Genomic DNA, 18,862 nt, shown 5'->3' on the forward strand with positions numbered 1-18,862 from the left:
CCACTTACTCCAAGAGTAAGTGGAAAAAAACTACTCTACTTATTGACCATTCATTTTAGGGAAATCCAATGGTTTGAATTAATGAGTGGATCTTAACCATTGGATTTCCCTAGAATGAATGGTTAAGATGTGGAGTAACTTTTTTCCACTTACTCTTGGAGTAAGTGGATCCCTTCCTTTGATGAATGGTTAATATGTGAAGTAGTTTGGTGTAGCGCTACGGCCATCTGCACCGTTATCCACTATGGCGTCGCGGGTAATCGTTGAAACACTGCTACAGTCCGCTATTGCAGCGCTATAGTGCAATATTGACTACCTAGGGAATACCCTAGGAACTCTAGGAATGAAGGACTTATCAATACCAGATTTGGAACGAGTCTATATTGGATGAGTAGACCTAGGAACAATGGTAGGTGGTGGGACAAAAGAAGACTCTAATGTAGTAGACTATGATAATTGTAAGGGTGGGTTTGAGGATGAAGGAGAGACTCTTTCAGTACTAGACACGGAAGGACACTCAAGAATATGACTAGGGGAAGTTGCAGGAATAACAAGAGGGTGAGGTGCCATGTTAACAGTATAATTAATGGAGGAAATATTTTGTGGAGAATAATGAGTTAAGGTATGAGAGATGACATAGGGGTATAGGATAATTCAGAATTGGACAAAGTAGAGGCTATTGATGCATAGGGAAAATTGTGTTCATTGAATATAACATTCTTAGAAATATAGTCTCTGCCATCTTTTGCCATACATTTGTACCCTTTATGATGGGCTGAGTAACTAAGAAAGGTACATTTAGAGGACCTGAATTCAAGCTTATGACTTCTGTATTGTCTCAATAGAGGAAAACAAGCATATCCAAACACTTTAAGAAAAGTGATAGAGCACCTATGACTAATGAGCCCATTACTAATAATGAGCAAACAAGGCCCATAGTGTGGCAAGTGTACACCAGAAGAAAGAAAGTGGGCCAGGGGGAGAGAGAAAAAGAACGTTAGTTACAAGGGAATGAGGTGGCACTATTTCCGGGAATATAGAGAAGTCTGGTATGAGGGGGAGAGGTATTCTGTTATGACAAAATAGGTGGTAAGGCTAGAGAAGGGGAAATACTCTCTAGAGGAGTGTTAGACTTTGGAATACTTGTTTTTCTGTTTTCTTACATACTCTTGTAGAGCTCTTAAGCTCATAATTCCACAATATATATATAAAACACTGTTACATCTTCTGTTTCTATCATTGGTCCGACTTGCCGGATGCGAAATCGGAGCTAAGTACGGGAGTAGTTGTCCATGCCATCAAAGATGTCAGATAGAATGACTACATTGGAAGAGCGAATGGCAACAATGAAGATTACTGTGAGACAATCCATGGCGGAATTTCGTCAATCCATCATCGAAGAATTTGTGAGATTTCATACTCAACCAAAGGAGAGCACCAACACGGTCCATCGGGAGGAATCAGTGATGGAGTATCAGATGGTCGTTAAAAGGGTAGAGTTGCCACCTTTGACGGTGAGGATCCAGTGGGATGGATTACAAGAGCGGAGACCTACTTTGAAGTCCAAGGGGCACCAGAAGAGGTAAAAGTGAGGCTGGCCAAGTTGAGCATGGAAGGGGCTACCATTTACTGGTTTAACCTCTTACGAGCAACTGAAAATGATCTAACCAGGACAAGGATAAAGAGAGCTTTGGTTGATCGTTGCAGTGGTCATCGGTGCGATAACCCATTCGAAGAACTCAAAGATCTCAACCAAACAGGAAACGTGGAGGAATATGTGTCGGAGTTTGAGTTTATCTCGTCTCAAGTAGGTAGGCTACCGGAGGAACAATACTTGGGCTATTTCCTCGGCGGTCTTTGTCCAAAAATCCGCCTGAGAGTTCGAACGTTCAATCCGGTGAATCGTCTTCAGACGATGCAGGTTGCTCGGGATGTAGAAGCGGAGCTGGGTGGGGCATCTTTATTCCGTAGCAATGGGACGGGAGGAATGCGAGGATGGAAAGGAAATAGGAGTTGGAATCCGGGTTATGAGGACAAGGTAGGAACTGGAGCGGGTGAAACCTCCAACCCAGGAAAAATTGGCTTTGGGCCTGGGCCCATGAAGGGAAATCAATTCAGTGGTTCCCCCAATTTCCAAAACGACACCTGTAACCCTCCTCAACACGGGAATCGTCCAACAACAACGAAGGGAGAAGACCATTCTCCAATGATCGCAACCGGGGCACCAAACACCTTCCCTACGCCGAATTGATGAATCAAAGGGCTCAAGGGCTGTGCTTCCAGTGTGGAGAAAAATATCATCCGCTTCATCAGTGTGCAGAAAAGCAGTTACGATTAATTATATTGGGAGATGATGAAACAGTGGATGAAGTCGGCGAAATTGTTGCCATTGAAGTTAGAGAGGGAGATGAAGAAGAAGAATCCAGTCTGGACTGCGGTTCCATGGGGGGGTTTTGGTGTGATGGAGACAAAACGGCGAAGTGGAGTTCCCCCGACAACACTTCGAGTGGAAGGAAAAATTGATGGAGTATTAGTTATATTGTTGATTGACAGCTATGCTAGCCACAATTTCGTATATCCCCAAGTGGTAACAACATTGTAATTAGCAGTGGAGCAAGGAAAACCTATGGGGGTAAAGCTGGGGGATGGGCATAAGGTGGCTACAGGGGTAAATGCAAGGTAGACATTCAGTTGGGAGCCTTTCAGACAACAGTAGAATCCTATGTGCTGGAATTGGGAAACTTAGACATGATTATAGAAGTAGCGTGGTTGCAGAGATTTGGGAAGGTGACGTTTGATTGGGTAGAAATGACAATTAGCTTTTGTTGGAAGGGAGAAAAAATTGTGTTACAAGGACAGAGGCATGAACATGCCAAGCATCGGGAGAAAACTGTAGCGTCACTACAAAGCTTGATGCAAGAAAAGACTGAGACAAGTGCACCAAGGGAGAAAACAAGGCTGCCAGCAGAGAAACAGAGGGAAATTGAGCAAGTTCTGGCAGAGTATTTGACAGTTTTCAGGCAATCTCAGGGGTTACCACCATCCAGGGGCATCGTTCATTCCATTGAGCTCCAAAAGGAGGCAGGGCCAGTTACTGTGAGACCTTACAGGTACCCGTATCATCACAAAGAAGAAATCGAAAAACAGGTGCGCGAAATGTTACAGCAAGGAATCATACGAGATAGCTCGAGTGCTTACTCTAGTCCAATCATATTGGTAAGAAAGAAGGACAACTCATGGAGGATGTGTGTGGACTATAGACAGCTAAATAAAGTAACTATTCCGGATAAGTATCCAATTCCGGTAGTGGAAGAATTACTGGATGAACTTCATGGAGCGACTTATTTCTCTAAACTGGATTTGAAGTCGGGATATCATCAAATACGTGTGAAGGAAGAAGATGTGCATAAAACAGCCTTTCGAATGCATGCAGGTCATTACGAATACTTGGTTATGCCGTTTGGATTGACCAATGCCCTAGCAACATTTCAATCTACCATGAATCAGGTATTTAAACCTCATCTAAGGAAGTTCGTTCTCGTTTTTTTGATGACATCTTGGTATATAGCAGAGGATGGAAGGAACATTTGGAACATTTGATGGCAGTTTTGGAAATATTGTGGGACCAACAGTTTATGGCTAATCAAAAGAAGTGTGTTTGGAAGCCGACAGGTGGAGTATCATGGCCATTTAATCTCCAAACAAGGAGTGACAGTGGATCCAGAAAAAGATTAAGAGTGTGGTGGAATGGCCAATACCACACAATGTGAAGGGAGTAAGGGGCTTCTTGGGATTAACAGGTTATTATAGGAAGTTCATTGTGGGGTATGGAAAAATCGCCAAGCCTCTAACAGAGTTAACCTAGAAAGAGGGGTTTCACTGGAACCCGGCAGCCTTGATGGCTTTCGAGGAATTGAAGGGAGTGATGACTCGTGCCCCCGTGTTGGTATTGCCGAATTTCACCCAACCATTTGAGATAGAATGTAATGCTTCAGGGAAGGGCATAGGGGCGGTTTTAGTGTAGAATCGACAACCCATTGCTTACTTCAATAAGGCTCTATCTCCAAACAATTTATGCAAGTCGGCATATGAGAAAGAATTGATGGCTCTTGTTTTGGCGGTGCAACATTGGAGACACTATCTCCAATGTAGGCTGGTATTGGCAACAACATCTAATCTTAATATACGGTGTTGACAGAATTCCACTCTTCTCCTGCCGGAGGACACTTAGGTTTTTTGCGGACTTATAAACACATTGCTGGAAACTTGTACTGGGTTGGAATGAAGAAAATGGTGCAGGATTTTGTTAGAAAATGTGATGCTTGCCAACATCAAAAGTATGATGCGACGTCTCCAACCGGGCTACTACAACCGCTAACAATTCCAGATCGAACTTGGGAAGACATCTCACTGGATTTCATCACGGGACTACTGAAGTCAAAGGGGTTTGAGGCCATTTTTGTCGTAGTAGATAGGCTATCCAAATATAGCCATTTTCTACCACTTAAGCACCCATATACAGCTAGGAAGGTGGCTGAAGTATTTGCTAAGGAGTTGGTCAGATTTCACGGGATTCCGCAATCAATAGTAAGTGAAAGGGATCCTCTGTTTATGAGTTTATTCTAGACAGAACTGTTCCGTTTGCAGGGGACAACACTGAAGATGAGCTTCACTTATCATCCGGAGACAGATGGCCAAACCGAGGTGATTAATCGATGTTTAGAGGCGTATTTATGGTGTTTTGTTTCGGAACAGCCCAAAACTTGGTCCTAGTGGGTGCCTTGGGCCGAGTTGTGGTATAACACCACGTATCACGGATCAACATGGAAAACTCCTTTCGAAGTGGTTTATGGGAGGGCCCCTTCTCCGTTGTTACACTTTACTGAAGGAGAAACAAGAGTTGAAACAGTGGCAACAGATTTGGTGGATAGAGATGAAGCCTTAAGGCAACTTAAGTATCATTTATTGCGAGCTCAACAACAAATGAAAAAATATGCGGACAAGAAGCACAAATTCTTGGAGTTTGAAGTCGGAGAATGGGTATTTATCAAGTTGCGGCCTCACAAACAGCAGACTGTGGTTCGAAGGATAAATCAGAAGTTAGCTCCACGTTACTACGGGCCATTCCCAATACTAGCACGGGTCGGGGTTGTGTCATACAAGTTGAAGTTACCCGATATAGCTAGCGTGCATCCCGTTTTTCACATTTTGCAGCTAAAAAGGCAGTGGAGGAATATGCGATGGAAGTTGTTTTACCGGCTGACTTGGAAATAGATTTCGAAGCTATCGATGAACCAGAAACAATGTTGGTGTCACGAGAAATTTTGAACCAGGGACAAAAAGAGAGGCAATGGTTGATTAAGTGAAAAAATAGGACTGTAGAGGAGACCACATGGGAAGATGAAGAAGTACTCAAACGTCAATTTCCTTCTCTATGCCTTGAGGACAAGGATGTTATCGCAGGAGGGGGCAGTGATAGAGCACCTATGACTAATGAGCCCATTACTAATAATGAGCAAACAAGACCCATAGTGTGGCAAGTGTACACCTATGCTTTTTCTCAACAATCCCTTGTTGATGATGAGTGTGAGGGTATGAGACTCTGTGAACTATCCCTAATGAGTTGAGAAAATTAGTAAATGGTCTAAGCTCCCCTCCCCAATCACTTTGAATAGCTCTGATATCTAGGTGAAACTGAGTATGAACCAGTTTTATAAAATGTTGAATAGGTGTAGTGTGTCTGACCTTTTCTTTAGGAGATAAATCCAAGTATGTTTGGTGTGTGCATCAACAATAGACAAATAATATCTAAACTCTGATCCTGGATGAATAGGTGCAGGACCCCAAAGATCTAGGTATAAGAGATCAAAAGGTTCACTATAAATGGAAGTAGATGCAGGAGAGTATAGTTTATAAGCTTTAGCACAACAACAAGCATTACAAAAATCAAGACTAGTTTTATTAGAATGTGAGATATTATATTGTTGAAGGGCACTCTTAACAACAGCCTCATGGGCATGTCTTAGTCTATAGTGCCAAAATAAGTATGAAGACAAATTCCTAGAACCAGAAGAAATAGTGTTATTTGCATACAAAGACAACCTTGGATTAAAATTACAATGTAAGGAAGTAGGTGACAGAAGATTGTGGAAAGCATAGAGCTCTTATGCAGTGAGAGAATCCTGAAGAAACACCTACTTAGTAGCCTGAGATTTGACAAAAAACAATGATTAGGTGGAATTCAAAAAAACATTGATTATCCCTAGAAACTGAGAACACTAATAAGATTCCTTGTAATTGTAGGAACAAGAAGCAAGTTATGTAAGGACATAGACACTTTAGAATTAAAAGGAGACTGAAAATAAGCATGTCCATAACTTGTAATAGTAGCTTTGTTATCATTACCCATGTAAATGTGATCTGAGGCAAACTGTTCAGTTGGTTCAACTAGAAATAAGAGATCAACAGTGAGATGGTTTGTTGCACCTGAGTCAGGATACCACAAAGATGGCTTGCTGGAGTCTTGATTAGTGTGTGTGATATTCATAGCATAAGGAGATGGATGAGCATAGGATGAGTCAAGTCTAGTAGCTCTTTTAGGATGCTGATTGTAAGCAGTTCTTGAATGAGTGTAGGAATGAAAGGATGATCTTGGCCTTGTGGGAGGAGATGGTAGGGCATAACCAGATGTAGGAGGAGCTGGATAGTGCATGTGAGAGGGATAAGGACTTGAATGTGGATAAGTGTCAACATTGTTATGTCCATAAGAATGATGCATGGTGTAGGAAGGATCATATGGTGCATAGTAGCACCAGGCCACATCATGACCATATTTGTTGCAACAATCACATAAATTGGTGGAAATTCTGCTTGAGGATCTTCCACCATGACTACCACGGTTGTTAAACAATCCTCCACCATGAGAACCACTATGAATCTGTCCAGAATGACCATGTACATGTGGTGTTGAGGGAAAACTTGCACGATAAGATGGATGAGATGGTGGAAATGGAGCAGTGTGAGTCATAGAAGCAGGTGATGGTGGTTCAGCAGCAACAACATTAGTACATAGTGCATCAGAAATAGTTTTATGTTTATTCTTTACCAACCTAGACTCATATGTAAGCAAGAACTATTCCAATTCATTAATGGAAGGAGGATGAACTTGACTTTCAATGGTTGTGATAACAGTGTGATATGCCTCATTAAGTCATCTAAAACACAATCAACATGTTCTTCTAATGAAATTGGAGTTCCTATTGATGCTAAAGAATTAGTAAGCATTTTAATTTTTGAGAAATAATCAGAAATTGAATTAGATCCTTGAGAAATTCCACGAAGTTGTTCCCTAAGTTGACGACTACAAGCTTTAGTATGTGTATTACAAAAAGAATGTAATTCATGCCATAATTGAAAGGTAGAAGTACAACCTATAACTCGTGGTTGCAGAGATTCAGAGATTGAGTTGAGAATCTAGGAGAACACGATTTGATCTTGTTCTTCCCAGCTCAAAAATCCAGGATTGATGCGATGATTAATACGATCTGTTTCTGTGAGGAATTGAGGTAGAAATTCTGGATTCAGCAACCTAAGAACACGATTGGATTTGAGAACAACTAACATGAACTGGCTCCATGTGAGGTAGTTCTTTTCTCTCAGCTTCGTAATTGGCACCGGAAGAGAAAGAGCTGGAGCTATGGCTTGAACTGGTGCAACAGTGGAAGAATTTGGTGGAGAATCCATGGAAGGAGGAGGATCAGCGGCGGCGTTGGCCATAAAAGCTCTTGATACCATGTAAGAAGGATAAATCGAAGGAGAGAGAAAAGAAGGAAAGAGAGAAGAGTAACTGTTTCTGTTTTGATTGTTATTTTGTAATTGTTGAAATGAATACAAGATGCAACTTCTACTTATAGAAGCAGTTACAAGGCATGTGGCAGTTACATAATTGTAACTGCCCTTCTTCTAGAAGCTTCTATTCTAACAGACTAGAAGACTAAGCTAAAAGACTAATAAGGCAAACTGCATACACTAAGCTTTGATTAGCAAAAGCTGATTACAATTATTAATCTAATATCATCAGTTGGTCTAATATGGTACACTGGGAGCCTTACAGCCCTGCTTTTTAGTCCCACTAAAAGATCAAACACATATTTCATTTGCGAAATAAAAATGTCTGGTTTGGAGTAAGCAACTAATATCCCAAGGAAGGACTTTAGCCTTCTAATATCCTTTGTTTCAAATTCGATTGCTAACCTTTTCTCAATCAAATCATCCGCAACTATAATGATATCATCAACATACACAAGTAAGATAATGAGCTTTCCTTCTTATGGGTGAGCATGGATTGGGTAATCCGATCTGATTCAACCCAATGATCCAATCTATTTGGATTGAATTTTTTACCTATTGGATAAAACCTGATCCAATCCAATCAAAATCTAATAGACTTTGATTCGAGCATTGGATTTACACTTTCATATCCTATCCAACCCGACCTCTTATATTTAAAATAAATAATGATATATAAATTCAATAGATGTCTAAGCTACTAAGCAAAATGTCAAAACCCTGAATGCAAAGAGCCAAAGATTAGGTTTATGTTGTTATTTTGTATTTTGGTTTGTACTAGTTGGTATTTGTTTATGATAGCTTGAAGATTTAACTATTGGTTAAGCCATATTTGGTATTTTGGTATGTTTATGATGGACTAATGTTGTTAAAAAATAATGTTGTAAAATGGATTGAAAACAAGGCTTAAATTGAACCGGAAACATGACAAATTTTATTTTTATAGGAAGCAGGCTGAATATGTAAATTATCAGCCAACCCAATTGATCCATCCAACCCATGTTTTGCTGGGTTGGATTTTAGGTCTAAAACTAGTTTCATCCAAGCCAATCCAACCTCTTTACATTGGATTGAATTTTGGTCGGATTTGGCCTGATCCAACCTTTGCTTACCCCTTTTCCTTCCTATGATTGTTCAAAGAATAGAGTATGATTACCCAGACTTTTTTGTATCCTAAGGACTCCACGGCCTTCCTGAATCTCCCAAACTATGTTCAAGGAGATTGCTTGAATTGTACATACAAGACTGTAATTACCGAGGATATGATAGTGTAACCAATTTATCAAATAGGTTGCAGTTAAAACAGCTACCCCTTGTACGAAGATGGAACAAACATTTGAAATAACACAGCTGTTGTGAATTCAAGTAAACGATTTCAACAAGTGGCGGAGAGGACCAATTGATTAGGATTAATGGCGGTCAGGAAGGGAGCTGAGCATGTGTCCGCTAAGTGATTGGGAGCTGTTATTCCAACTTAAGTGAGAGAATATTTCTGAATATTATTTCTGCTAATGCCAACTGTACATGGTCTTCACATTATTATAGTCTTAAGCAAAAAACTACTTGTCAATAGAAGTTACATCTAAAGAAAAGAATAGTCCGTCCTCATAATGATACAATCTGCAATAACTAAATCATTATTCTACTGTCTAAAATCTCAATGCGGAAATATGGAGTCTTGCAACAGCTGTCATTCCATGTGCTGAGTTTGCTCATGTTTGTGTCCTGGTTCATTTTGATTTTTGCAGGTGGCTTCTCTTGGAGAAGGTGTATCTCTGGAAGCTAAACTTCTTACCAGGTAAACTAGCTTTGAACTCTACTATATTATGATGGAACTAGAACTATTTATTTTGTTCAGGTTTTAGGTTATGATTTACGTGTTATATTTGCAGGAAGGAAGCTGCTTTGCGTCAAAGAGAGGTATGCCAAAATAGTGGATATTAGATGTGGCAAAAATATGAAATCAATGATGATTTGAACTTTGATGTGTAACCCACTACACAAGCTCTGCTAAATTTTAATCCTGAAAAAGTTCCCTGCATAGTTGAGAAGTGCACTTAAGTGCATATTTGTGTGTAGGGGCATTAACCAGAGGCAGTTATGCTGCTGGTTATATAATAACATCATCATTTTTGTTCATAAAGCTGTGTTTCCAGTTACAGTTTTATTCTTGAATTGTGGGTTTGAGCAACAAGCCGATTAATGCTGGTTCTTTCGGAGAATGTCTTTGGAATACTCAATATTTTTCTCACAGGCTGCTCTCAAGGCTGCACAGCAAACACAGGATGTGAGAGATGAGGAAGTCATGGCCCTTCATGTGGAAATTCAGGTATTTTTGAAGAAAACATGTATTTTTTTCATATTTTAAAAAGGGTGGTCCAATGCACGAGGCTCTCACCTAGTGGGGTCTGGGGAGAGTTGATATATACAACCTTATATCATTGCAAATAAAGAGATTGTTTTCAGGATTTGAACAGATGACCTCTAGGTCACAATGCAAGCAACCTTACTATTGCGTCGAGACTCACCTTCTCTTGTCATATTTTAATTGTAATATATTTATACTCTGGTCAATTATCCTCTGTTATAAATAGCTATCTTCTTTGAATTTGTGAATATCAGAACCTAAAAGATGATGCAGCAGCAGCTGTAGAACAACAGCAAGATGCTGAAGCTGAAGCAAAGGCTCTTCGAACAATGACGCAGAGAATGATTTTGACCCAAGAAGAAATGGTTTGTATATTCAATTATTATGAGAATTAACAGATCTATTAATAAGCAAATATTCTCTGATCTTGATTAGTTTATTTTTCTGTTTTTTAGGAGGAAGTAGTCCTGAAGAGATGTTGGCTTGCCCGCTACTGGGCATTTGCTGTAAAACATGGTAACTAAATTGCTAATGCTGTCTACTTTCTACAGAAAAGAGAAAATCCTCACTCTAATAAATTTTTTATCTGAAATATAACCGCTTATATAATAATTTGCAACATAATTTGAAAATAACCTGTTTTCTATTAACATATGATGGCTTATGATTCTCGTGGCATGCTACTTCCATGCTTTCTAGGCATATGTGCAGATATAGCACAATCCAAGCATGAACATTGGTCTTCTCTAGCTCCTCTTCCATTTGAAGTTGTCATCTCTGCTGGACAAAAGGCCAAGGAGGAGTCTTGGAACAAAAGTGAGCATGAGTTGATACTAAAAATTTAGCCTGAATTATTTCTCTCTTAAATAGTTAAAATGACATCTAATTAAAGAGAATGGACCAGATGCTGATGATCCAGATAGAAGCAACCTTGTTCGTGATTTGAATGATCTCACTGGGGAAGGAAACATTGAGAGTATGCTTTCAGTTGAGATGGGTTTGAGGGAACTTGCTTCTTTAAAGGTACTTTCATATGTTAATGCTTTGTTTGTTCAGTTATTTATCACGTTTTCTTATTGGACGTTTTAGATACAAAGCATAAAGCTTTTCTGAAGCATGGTTTTCAAGAACCCAAACATTTTGTTTGATATAAAACCATTCTCAATCTCGAACCTCTATTTAGTTAGAAGGGTTTGCTTTACATCATTTATCAAGCCTTAGTACTATTCTCTAATATTAAATATAAGAGAAAACAATACTAAAACCCCTTAATTTTTTGGCCAATTGCAAATTGCTACCATGAACTTTTAAATCATCCCAATTGGCCCATAGATTGTTACAATTATGTCAATGGATCCTTCTGTCCAATATCATTTATGTTATTAATGGCAAAATGATGTGGACAAATCTTGACCTTCCAACTTTTATATGGAGTGTTGTAGTTCGATATGTAAACCCTATTGTTTTGTAAAATATATTTTGGTATAAGTGTAAATGATATTAAATCTCTATAAAATAAGTAATTTGAAGAGAGATAAGAAAAATTAATAGCAAAAACAAATGATTATGATTGTGCTATGTTGGGGAAAGTTGGATCTAAATTTACGTGCATCTTTATCTATTAGTAACTTAAACAAAAAATGGGTATAATGATCCATTAGTATAATTATAATAGTTTAAGGGTCAATTGAGATGATTTAAAAACTAATGGTTCCTATTTGCAAATGGCCAAAAGTTTAAGGGATTTTGAATTTTCTCCCTAAATATAAAAACCATTGACAACCCTTCACCTAACAATATAAGCTTCTGGGAGAGTTGGCTCATGACACACCCTTGTGCGTTGAATTTGGTCGAATTTTTTGGGTTCTGTGTTCTATTCATCCTTTTCTTTTTTGAACCTCTAAAAGAATATTTTCATGAAACTCTACTTTTCAGGTTGAGGATGCTGTGGTGCTTGCTTTAGCCCAACATAGACGCCCAAATTTCATTCGGCAGTCCATGTTAGGTTTGTTTTCTTGTTTCTTTTTCAAGTCTCAAGTTTTCTACTCATATTCTTGCTAATCAGTTTGGTTACTCTCTATTCTTTCCTTTGATTTGTGACTTCTGTCTATATCCTACCTGCAGTTAGGGCAACTCTTACCATACTAATTGAGCTGTTTCCTGTCTTATTTGATTTAGTATTTGGTTAATTTAGGCAATGTTTTAGTTTTATGATTTGTCTTATTTGGATGCCCTTTTGGTGATGAGTGTTCCGTTTTAGGTAGTTTTGGTTTATGTGCATATTTTTAAATTATAATGTTCAAATCTCTATTGATTATTTTCAGATTCCAAATCACCTGGTGATGCTAAATACTCAGAAGCATTTGGTAAGAGATAAGTTATCACCTTTTATTTTGGTGTTAAATTTCATGTGCTTTAGCAAAATGCGAGTTTGTGGGGTTACAGATCTCTAGAGAATGTTAGAAGAGTCTAGGATGTATGGTACATTGCCATTTGTTACCTCTTCACTTAGAAATACAAAATCACCCTTAGTTATCTACTAAATAAAAAAAGGACGGCCCAATGCACGAGGCTCCACTTAGTGGGGTCTGAGGAGGGTAGATGTACACAGCCATCTACTAAATAAATGGAATAAAATATTTTGGTTGAATTTCAATTGGCTTTAAAGAGGGTGAGCTCGGTGCAATGATGAGGTTTTTGCTTAATAACCATGAAGTTATAGGTTCAAATATTTGAAACAGCCTCTCCGCTTGCAAGGTTAGGTTGCATACATCTATCCTACCCAGGCCCCACTAAGTGGGAGCCTCATACACTGGGCCGCCCTTTTTATTTCAATTGGCTTTAAGGCGTACATGAGGACACACGTAAAAAAAAACATTTTTGGCAATATTACAGGGCCATGTGACAATCATGACTTTCATGTGAGGTGTGGCCTTTATCTATGTATCCATGCCTTCGTTGTATTACACAGACATGGCTGCATTTAATCATTCTTCTTTCACAAATATAAAGGTTCTGGTTTGATGACCGGGTGAGTCTTTGTTGATCTTTTTGTTCTTTGTTTCCACCAGAATTAAGTGAAGAGGAAGAAGAAGATGTTCTTTTCAAAGAGGTTAGTCGCTTGTTCTTTGAAGATTCAGATATTGGGCACACTATGTACTTGTTCTGAATTGATGTTACACATGTTGATTTCTACTAGCATATGTTAAAGTGACTTAGACAAACAGTTATCTTGATAGAGATTTGTGTTCTTTGGTTAATTTCCTTCTGTTCAAGTCAGATTTATTTGTTAGGGATTTTTTTGCATTGTTACTCCTCAATCTCAAAATAAGATAAAATCTTGAAATGAAAGTTCCCAAGTAACCAGAGCTTTTGACTGTCCTGTTTATGTCAGCTGAATTCAAAGTAGGGTTATTCTGAATATAATATGCACATACAATTTAATATGCTTAACTTGTAAGCTTCAATATTTGCAGGCATGGCTAACTTATTTCTGGAGAAGAGCTTTATTTCATGGTGTGGAAGAAGATATTGCGGAAGAGCGGCTTCAGTTTTGGATTGCTCGCAGTGGGCAGAGACCAACTTCACATGATGCTGTTGATGGTGAGCTCTTTCTATTCTTATCATCTTCTCTTGTGATTCTGAAGATAGTAAATTTGCTATCAAGTCAAAAGAAACGTCTTGAAATTACAGAGGGATAAGTTACCTGGTTTTAGATAGACAAGTAAAGAAAATTTTGAGACAGAAGGGTGTTGTTATGTACTTAAATGTTATTTTATTTTATTGAATGTTTACTGTCTGAACTTCTTGACTCATTGTGCTCCTTCTAGTTGAGCGAGGTTTGTTGGAGTTGAGGAAGTTGGGTATAGAACAGCAACTTTGGGAAGCATCACGCAAGGGAATTGACCAGCTTCCAAGTTCAGTTGCTAATCATAAATCTGCCACTGATTCTGATGCCTCATCGTGATTTCTGAGCCCTTTATTTGTTTGAATGATTCTTTGTCCTATATGTATATTTTTTTCTACTTTTCTACATAAGTTTTCTTTTCTTCACACCATGTTTTCAACATCATATTTGGGTCTTGTAAAAAGGAAGAATATTTCATGTTGCAAGAGATATAGTGGGTTGTAATAAGTGATAGCTTGCGAGACTGAATTTTTCCTCATTCTTTTAACTAAATATTTTGTAAGTTCAGTGTTCCAGTTTTTTTTTTTTTTTTCTTAATCAACTGAAACTGCAGAATAATAACTGCGGTGATTAATTTGCGTGGTTTAATTTTCCTTTAGTCTTTAAGCATCTTGATATCAGTTGAAAACTTGAAAAGCTCCTTTGAGAAATGGAATTGGAAATTCAATAATTCAATGTTAAGTTGTTTCAGACGTTAAATCATCCGTTTTCTGCAGCATAAAGCACAAAGTGCTCCCCATTCAGGCATTGGAGTTCAATCTCTACAGTTTTGGAGATGACAAATTTCTTAATTCAACTTTAGGCATTCATTTGCTCCCCATTTCTGCATTGGTGTTCAATCTCTGCATCGAGGTGACATTGCACAATAGTTCACATTCTGTGATCACCAAAAGAAAAAGATATCAGATTCCTCTCCCATCCATTAATAATTATATAAAAGATAATATATTGTACGATACTCTTACCTAATAGAGCATGTCAGATTTATGTTGTAAAAGGAATAAGTGTAATGGTAATATGAAACTCAAGTGTTAAGTATGATGACAACATATAAGGTTGGTGTAAATTTCCAAATAAAAAATAGTATTATGTAATGTTTAAAAGAAGCAAATTATCATATTTAATTAAGGGTCTTGCTAATCGGTGTAATAATAATGAATTAAAAAATCATTGATAAATACAATTTTAATGATCATATTAAATACTTAGAAAGGAGAGTTAGTAATTTTGAACTCTGACCCATGAGTACCTGTAGATAATACCTGCAACGAGTTAGGTCTGAGTTTATATTTTTGGACCTGTAGGTATTTGAGACCCTAGATTTTGAGACCTATTGTTGGATGGATCTGGGTCCGAAAAATAAAGTACTTAGACCCATAGTACCAGGACCCATTATTTCTTCCTAAATCTATATATAGTAGCATAATTACAATATCACCTTAATCATAGTTATAATGTTATATTGTTAATGCATAATTGTAATGTTGTTAAACATTAGTGTTATATTGTTAAGGAATGTGATGTAATGTTATGTTGTTAATTCATGTGGGTAATCTAATGTTATGTTGATAAATAGTTCTTACTAAATTAATTTTATATCATAAGGTTGAAGTAGTGACTTTGTTTTTTTTATGATTGTTTGAGTAGAATGAATTGTGTTTAATAGTCAATTTAAATTGTGTTTAAAATTTTAAATTATGTTTTATAATTTTTTTTCCTTGTTGATTGCTTTAATATTTTTAGTGGGTATCTGCAAATCCACTAGGTGCCCAAGGACCCATGGGTAACAGACCCAACAGGTACTTACACGGGTCTGAGTTCAAAAATGAAACAACGAGGCGGGTCTGGGTAATGCACTGCATAGATTCATCCAACCCATTGTTATCCCTATACCAAAGATACACATGGTTAAAAAATAAATACTAGTATCACTTTTAGTTTTTATTCTTAATTCTTTTAGGTAAATAAATACAAGTATACTTCAGTTATTATAGAACCCAATAAAACACATGCCTTTTGTTTGCAGAATCATGGTTTTAAAGACCATGAGAGTATAGTGGTGCCGCGGTTTAGTTTATCTTCAACCCTTTTGTTAGGTCTGTTGTCAATAGGGACGGGTCCATAGCACAACCATCAATATAAAAAGAAGTCACATATTTTAAGAATTTAATATATAATGATTTATGTATAATAATATATTATTTACCATTCATTTGTATTATTTGTTTGAAGAGTCCATAATAACTAACATTAATAAGTGGATGATGCAAGATGAGTATATAAAACCGTTGCAACTTGGTTTGTTGGAAGCGTTTAGTGAGAACTTTTGGTGTAAAATCTAAAAAAACTCTTAAGTCCCACATAGAAGAGTTTTGAAAAAACAACTCCTAAGTCCCACATAGGAGAGATGAGGAACTTGGAAAAAATCATGTTATAAATAGATGCATTCTCCTCTCATTATAACTCGCCCCAAGTTGAATGCGCTTTCATTCAACTTTTTCTTTCTTTCATATTTTCTGCCGACGCATTTCCGGCAACCTTCTCCCCATTTCTTTTCGTGGCACTAAGAATTGATAGTAATAGTCATATTATGAGTGTTTCGAGAATTGACATTGATAGTCATATTGTGGTGGTGTATTCGAGATCAGTTCTTACTGTGCAGTAAGAATTCGATAACAGAGATCTGAGCTATTTTATCCTGGGGACGGCGTGGTTGATAGTTTGCTTGCACATTTTGGGCAGTGCCACGAAACGTCTTAAAGAGAGCGCCCTGAAGTACTCTTTGGAGAGATTGGCGGAGTTGTACATTAAAGAGATTGTCCGATTGCATGGTATTCCTACCAATATCATCTTGGATAGAGATTCGCGCTTCACTTCCGAGTTCTGGAATGGTTTGCAATCAGCTTTGGGGACTAAGTTAAGCATGAGTTCAGCTTATCCCCCGCAGACTGATGGTCAATCAGACAGGACGATCCAATCATTGGAGGATCTTCTTAGAGCATGTGTGTTGGAGAACCCAGGAAGTTGGGTTGATCATCTGCATTTGATCGATTTCACCTACAATAACAACTTTCATTCAAGTATTGGTATGGCACCGTATGAAGATTTGTACGGCAGGAAATGCAGAACGTCGTTATGCTGGTTTGAAACGGGGGAGAATTTGATTTTAGGACCCAATGTGGTTCAGCAAATGACGGACAAGATTCGAATGATAAGGGAGAACATGAAGACAGCTCAGAGCAGACAAAAGAGCTANTACTATGACAAGAGGAGGAACCCTCTCAGTTTTGAAGAAGGCGATCATGTATTCATGAGGGTGGTTCCAACAACTGGTATTGGCAGGTTATTAAAAGCCCGTAGGCTTACCCCAAGATTCATTGGACCTTACCAAATCCTTAGGAAAGTTGGACCAGTAGCTTACCAAATAGCCATACCACCTTTATTGTCCAATCTACACAAAGTTTTTCACGTGTCTCAACTTAGAAATACATTAGTGACCCGTAGCACATAATCGAACCCGATTCAATTCAGTTAAAGGATAATCTTACGTTTGACACATTGGCAGTAAGGATCGGTGATCGGAGTATCAGTTTGAGTGAGAGGTATGCTCTATTTTCGAGGACGAAAATATTTTAAGGGGGGGAGGATTGTAACACCACGAATTTTACTATTTTGAATTATAAGATTTTATTAATATTTTTATTAATTATATTTTTGAAAATGAATTTTTGGGAATTTTCGGTAAAGAATTAGACGAAACTCTAGTTGAGTTTTAGTCTTGTAATTCTATATCCAATTTGATGATAACTTTTCATGATTTTCGGAAATAGTCGGTTTCGGACCGCTGTCGGGGCCGAATCTCACCCGGTACGGCTCAAAAAGTGGTTTTTGAGTTCCGTAACTCGGAATTGAATTCCCATTGCAATGTTGGTTTCATAATTTCATTTCGAGTCAATATAGACCCTGAGTACACCCATACCTATTTTCTAAATATTTTTCNGAATGCCGAAATTCGAAGTTCCAACCGTAAAGTAAAATCGGGCGATCATTTTTGGCTACTCGAATATTGGCCAACAATACTCGAGCATGGTTTTAATCGCGTGCGTTGCGCCGAAGTTGTCGCGTCGCATGAGTCACTTCACAAAATCTAACCACTAAATCTTATAGATTTGCCTTGATTTACTATCACCAAATCCACTAAATCACTCACTTAACCCATGATTCACTCACCTTTTTGGATTTGCTAGATTGCCTAGGGAAATGGGTTTAGAAATCATATTTCTCCCACCCCATAACTCTATAAATACCCATGTATACTCATGCATTAACACTTTGCAAAAATTTGGCAATTTGAAGATTTGAGAGTAAGTTACTCTCATCATCTTTTCTTCTTCATTTTCTTCTTATTTCAATCTTCAATCTCTTCACATTCAACCAATGGATGTTGATGATATTGAAGTATGTTTTTCATGAGTATGTCAAGAACATATTCAACCGTTGAAATTTTCTAAAACACTTTCTAACTCATTTTGGAAGCAAAACCGAAAATGAGTGTTCTTGAACTCATGAAAAATGTGTTTTGAAACTATGAACAAGTTGTTTTCAAGAAATTATTACATTGTTTTAATATATGAGTTTTTACTTGTTTTTAATATATGAATTTTTACTTGTTTAAGCCTTTAACCATGGCTTTGGACAAGTTGGAAAATGGATGGATGAAAGAGTTTTAAGTATTTTAATAGTAATGAGTTTTGAAATATCGGAAAACTAACGAGTTTTATTATGGTAGTTACGAAGATTTCCGACATTTGAACCTTGCAACCCAACTGAACCATAGTGATTTCGTAAAGCACGCTTCATTAAGGTGCGAGAGAACACACCGTGACATAGTGGTGTCCGGATATGACACCCGGATTTCCTAAACCATCTCAAAGGTTTTGGGGTTAACTTGAGTTTTA

The 18,862-nt window shown here is 37.8% G+C and overlaps 1 protein-coding gene across 1 annotated transcript in view; it reads left to right on the plus strand.

Moving 5' to 3' along the window:
* The window catches only part of LOC109343398 (coiled-coil domain-containing protein SCD2-like), a 22,180-nt gene extending 7,708 nt beyond the window's left edge, over nt 1–14,472 (plus strand). The window contains exons 6-17 of the mRNA XM_019581655.1: nt 9,597–9,646; nt 9,741–9,768; nt 10,103–10,177; nt 10,471–10,581; nt 10,672–10,732; nt 10,916–11,032; nt 11,121–11,239; nt 12,152–12,221; nt 12,541–12,582; nt 13,288–13,328; nt 13,693–13,819; nt 14,047–14,472. Of these exons, the coding sequence (XP_019437200.1) occupies nt 9,597–9,646; nt 9,741–9,768; nt 10,103–10,177; nt 10,471–10,581; nt 10,672–10,732; nt 10,916–11,032; nt 11,121–11,239; nt 12,152–12,221; nt 12,541–12,582; nt 13,288–13,328; nt 13,693–13,819; nt 14,047–14,183 (978 nt within the window). The 3' untranslated portion in view covers nt 14,184–14,472. The remainder of the gene's footprint in view (nt 1–9,596; nt 9,647–9,740; nt 9,769–10,102; nt 10,178–10,470; nt 10,582–10,671; nt 10,733–10,915; nt 11,033–11,120; nt 11,240–12,151; nt 12,222–12,540; nt 12,583–13,287; nt 13,329–13,692; nt 13,820–14,046) is intronic.

The sequence above is a fragment of the Lupinus angustifolius genome, chromosome LG03 (genome assembly GCF_001865875.1).
Source record: "Lupinus angustifolius cultivar Tanjil chromosome LG03, LupAngTanjil_v1.0, whole genome shotgun sequence".
NCBI lineage: Eukaryota > Viridiplantae > Streptophyta > Magnoliopsida > Fabales > Fabaceae > Lupinus > Lupinus angustifolius.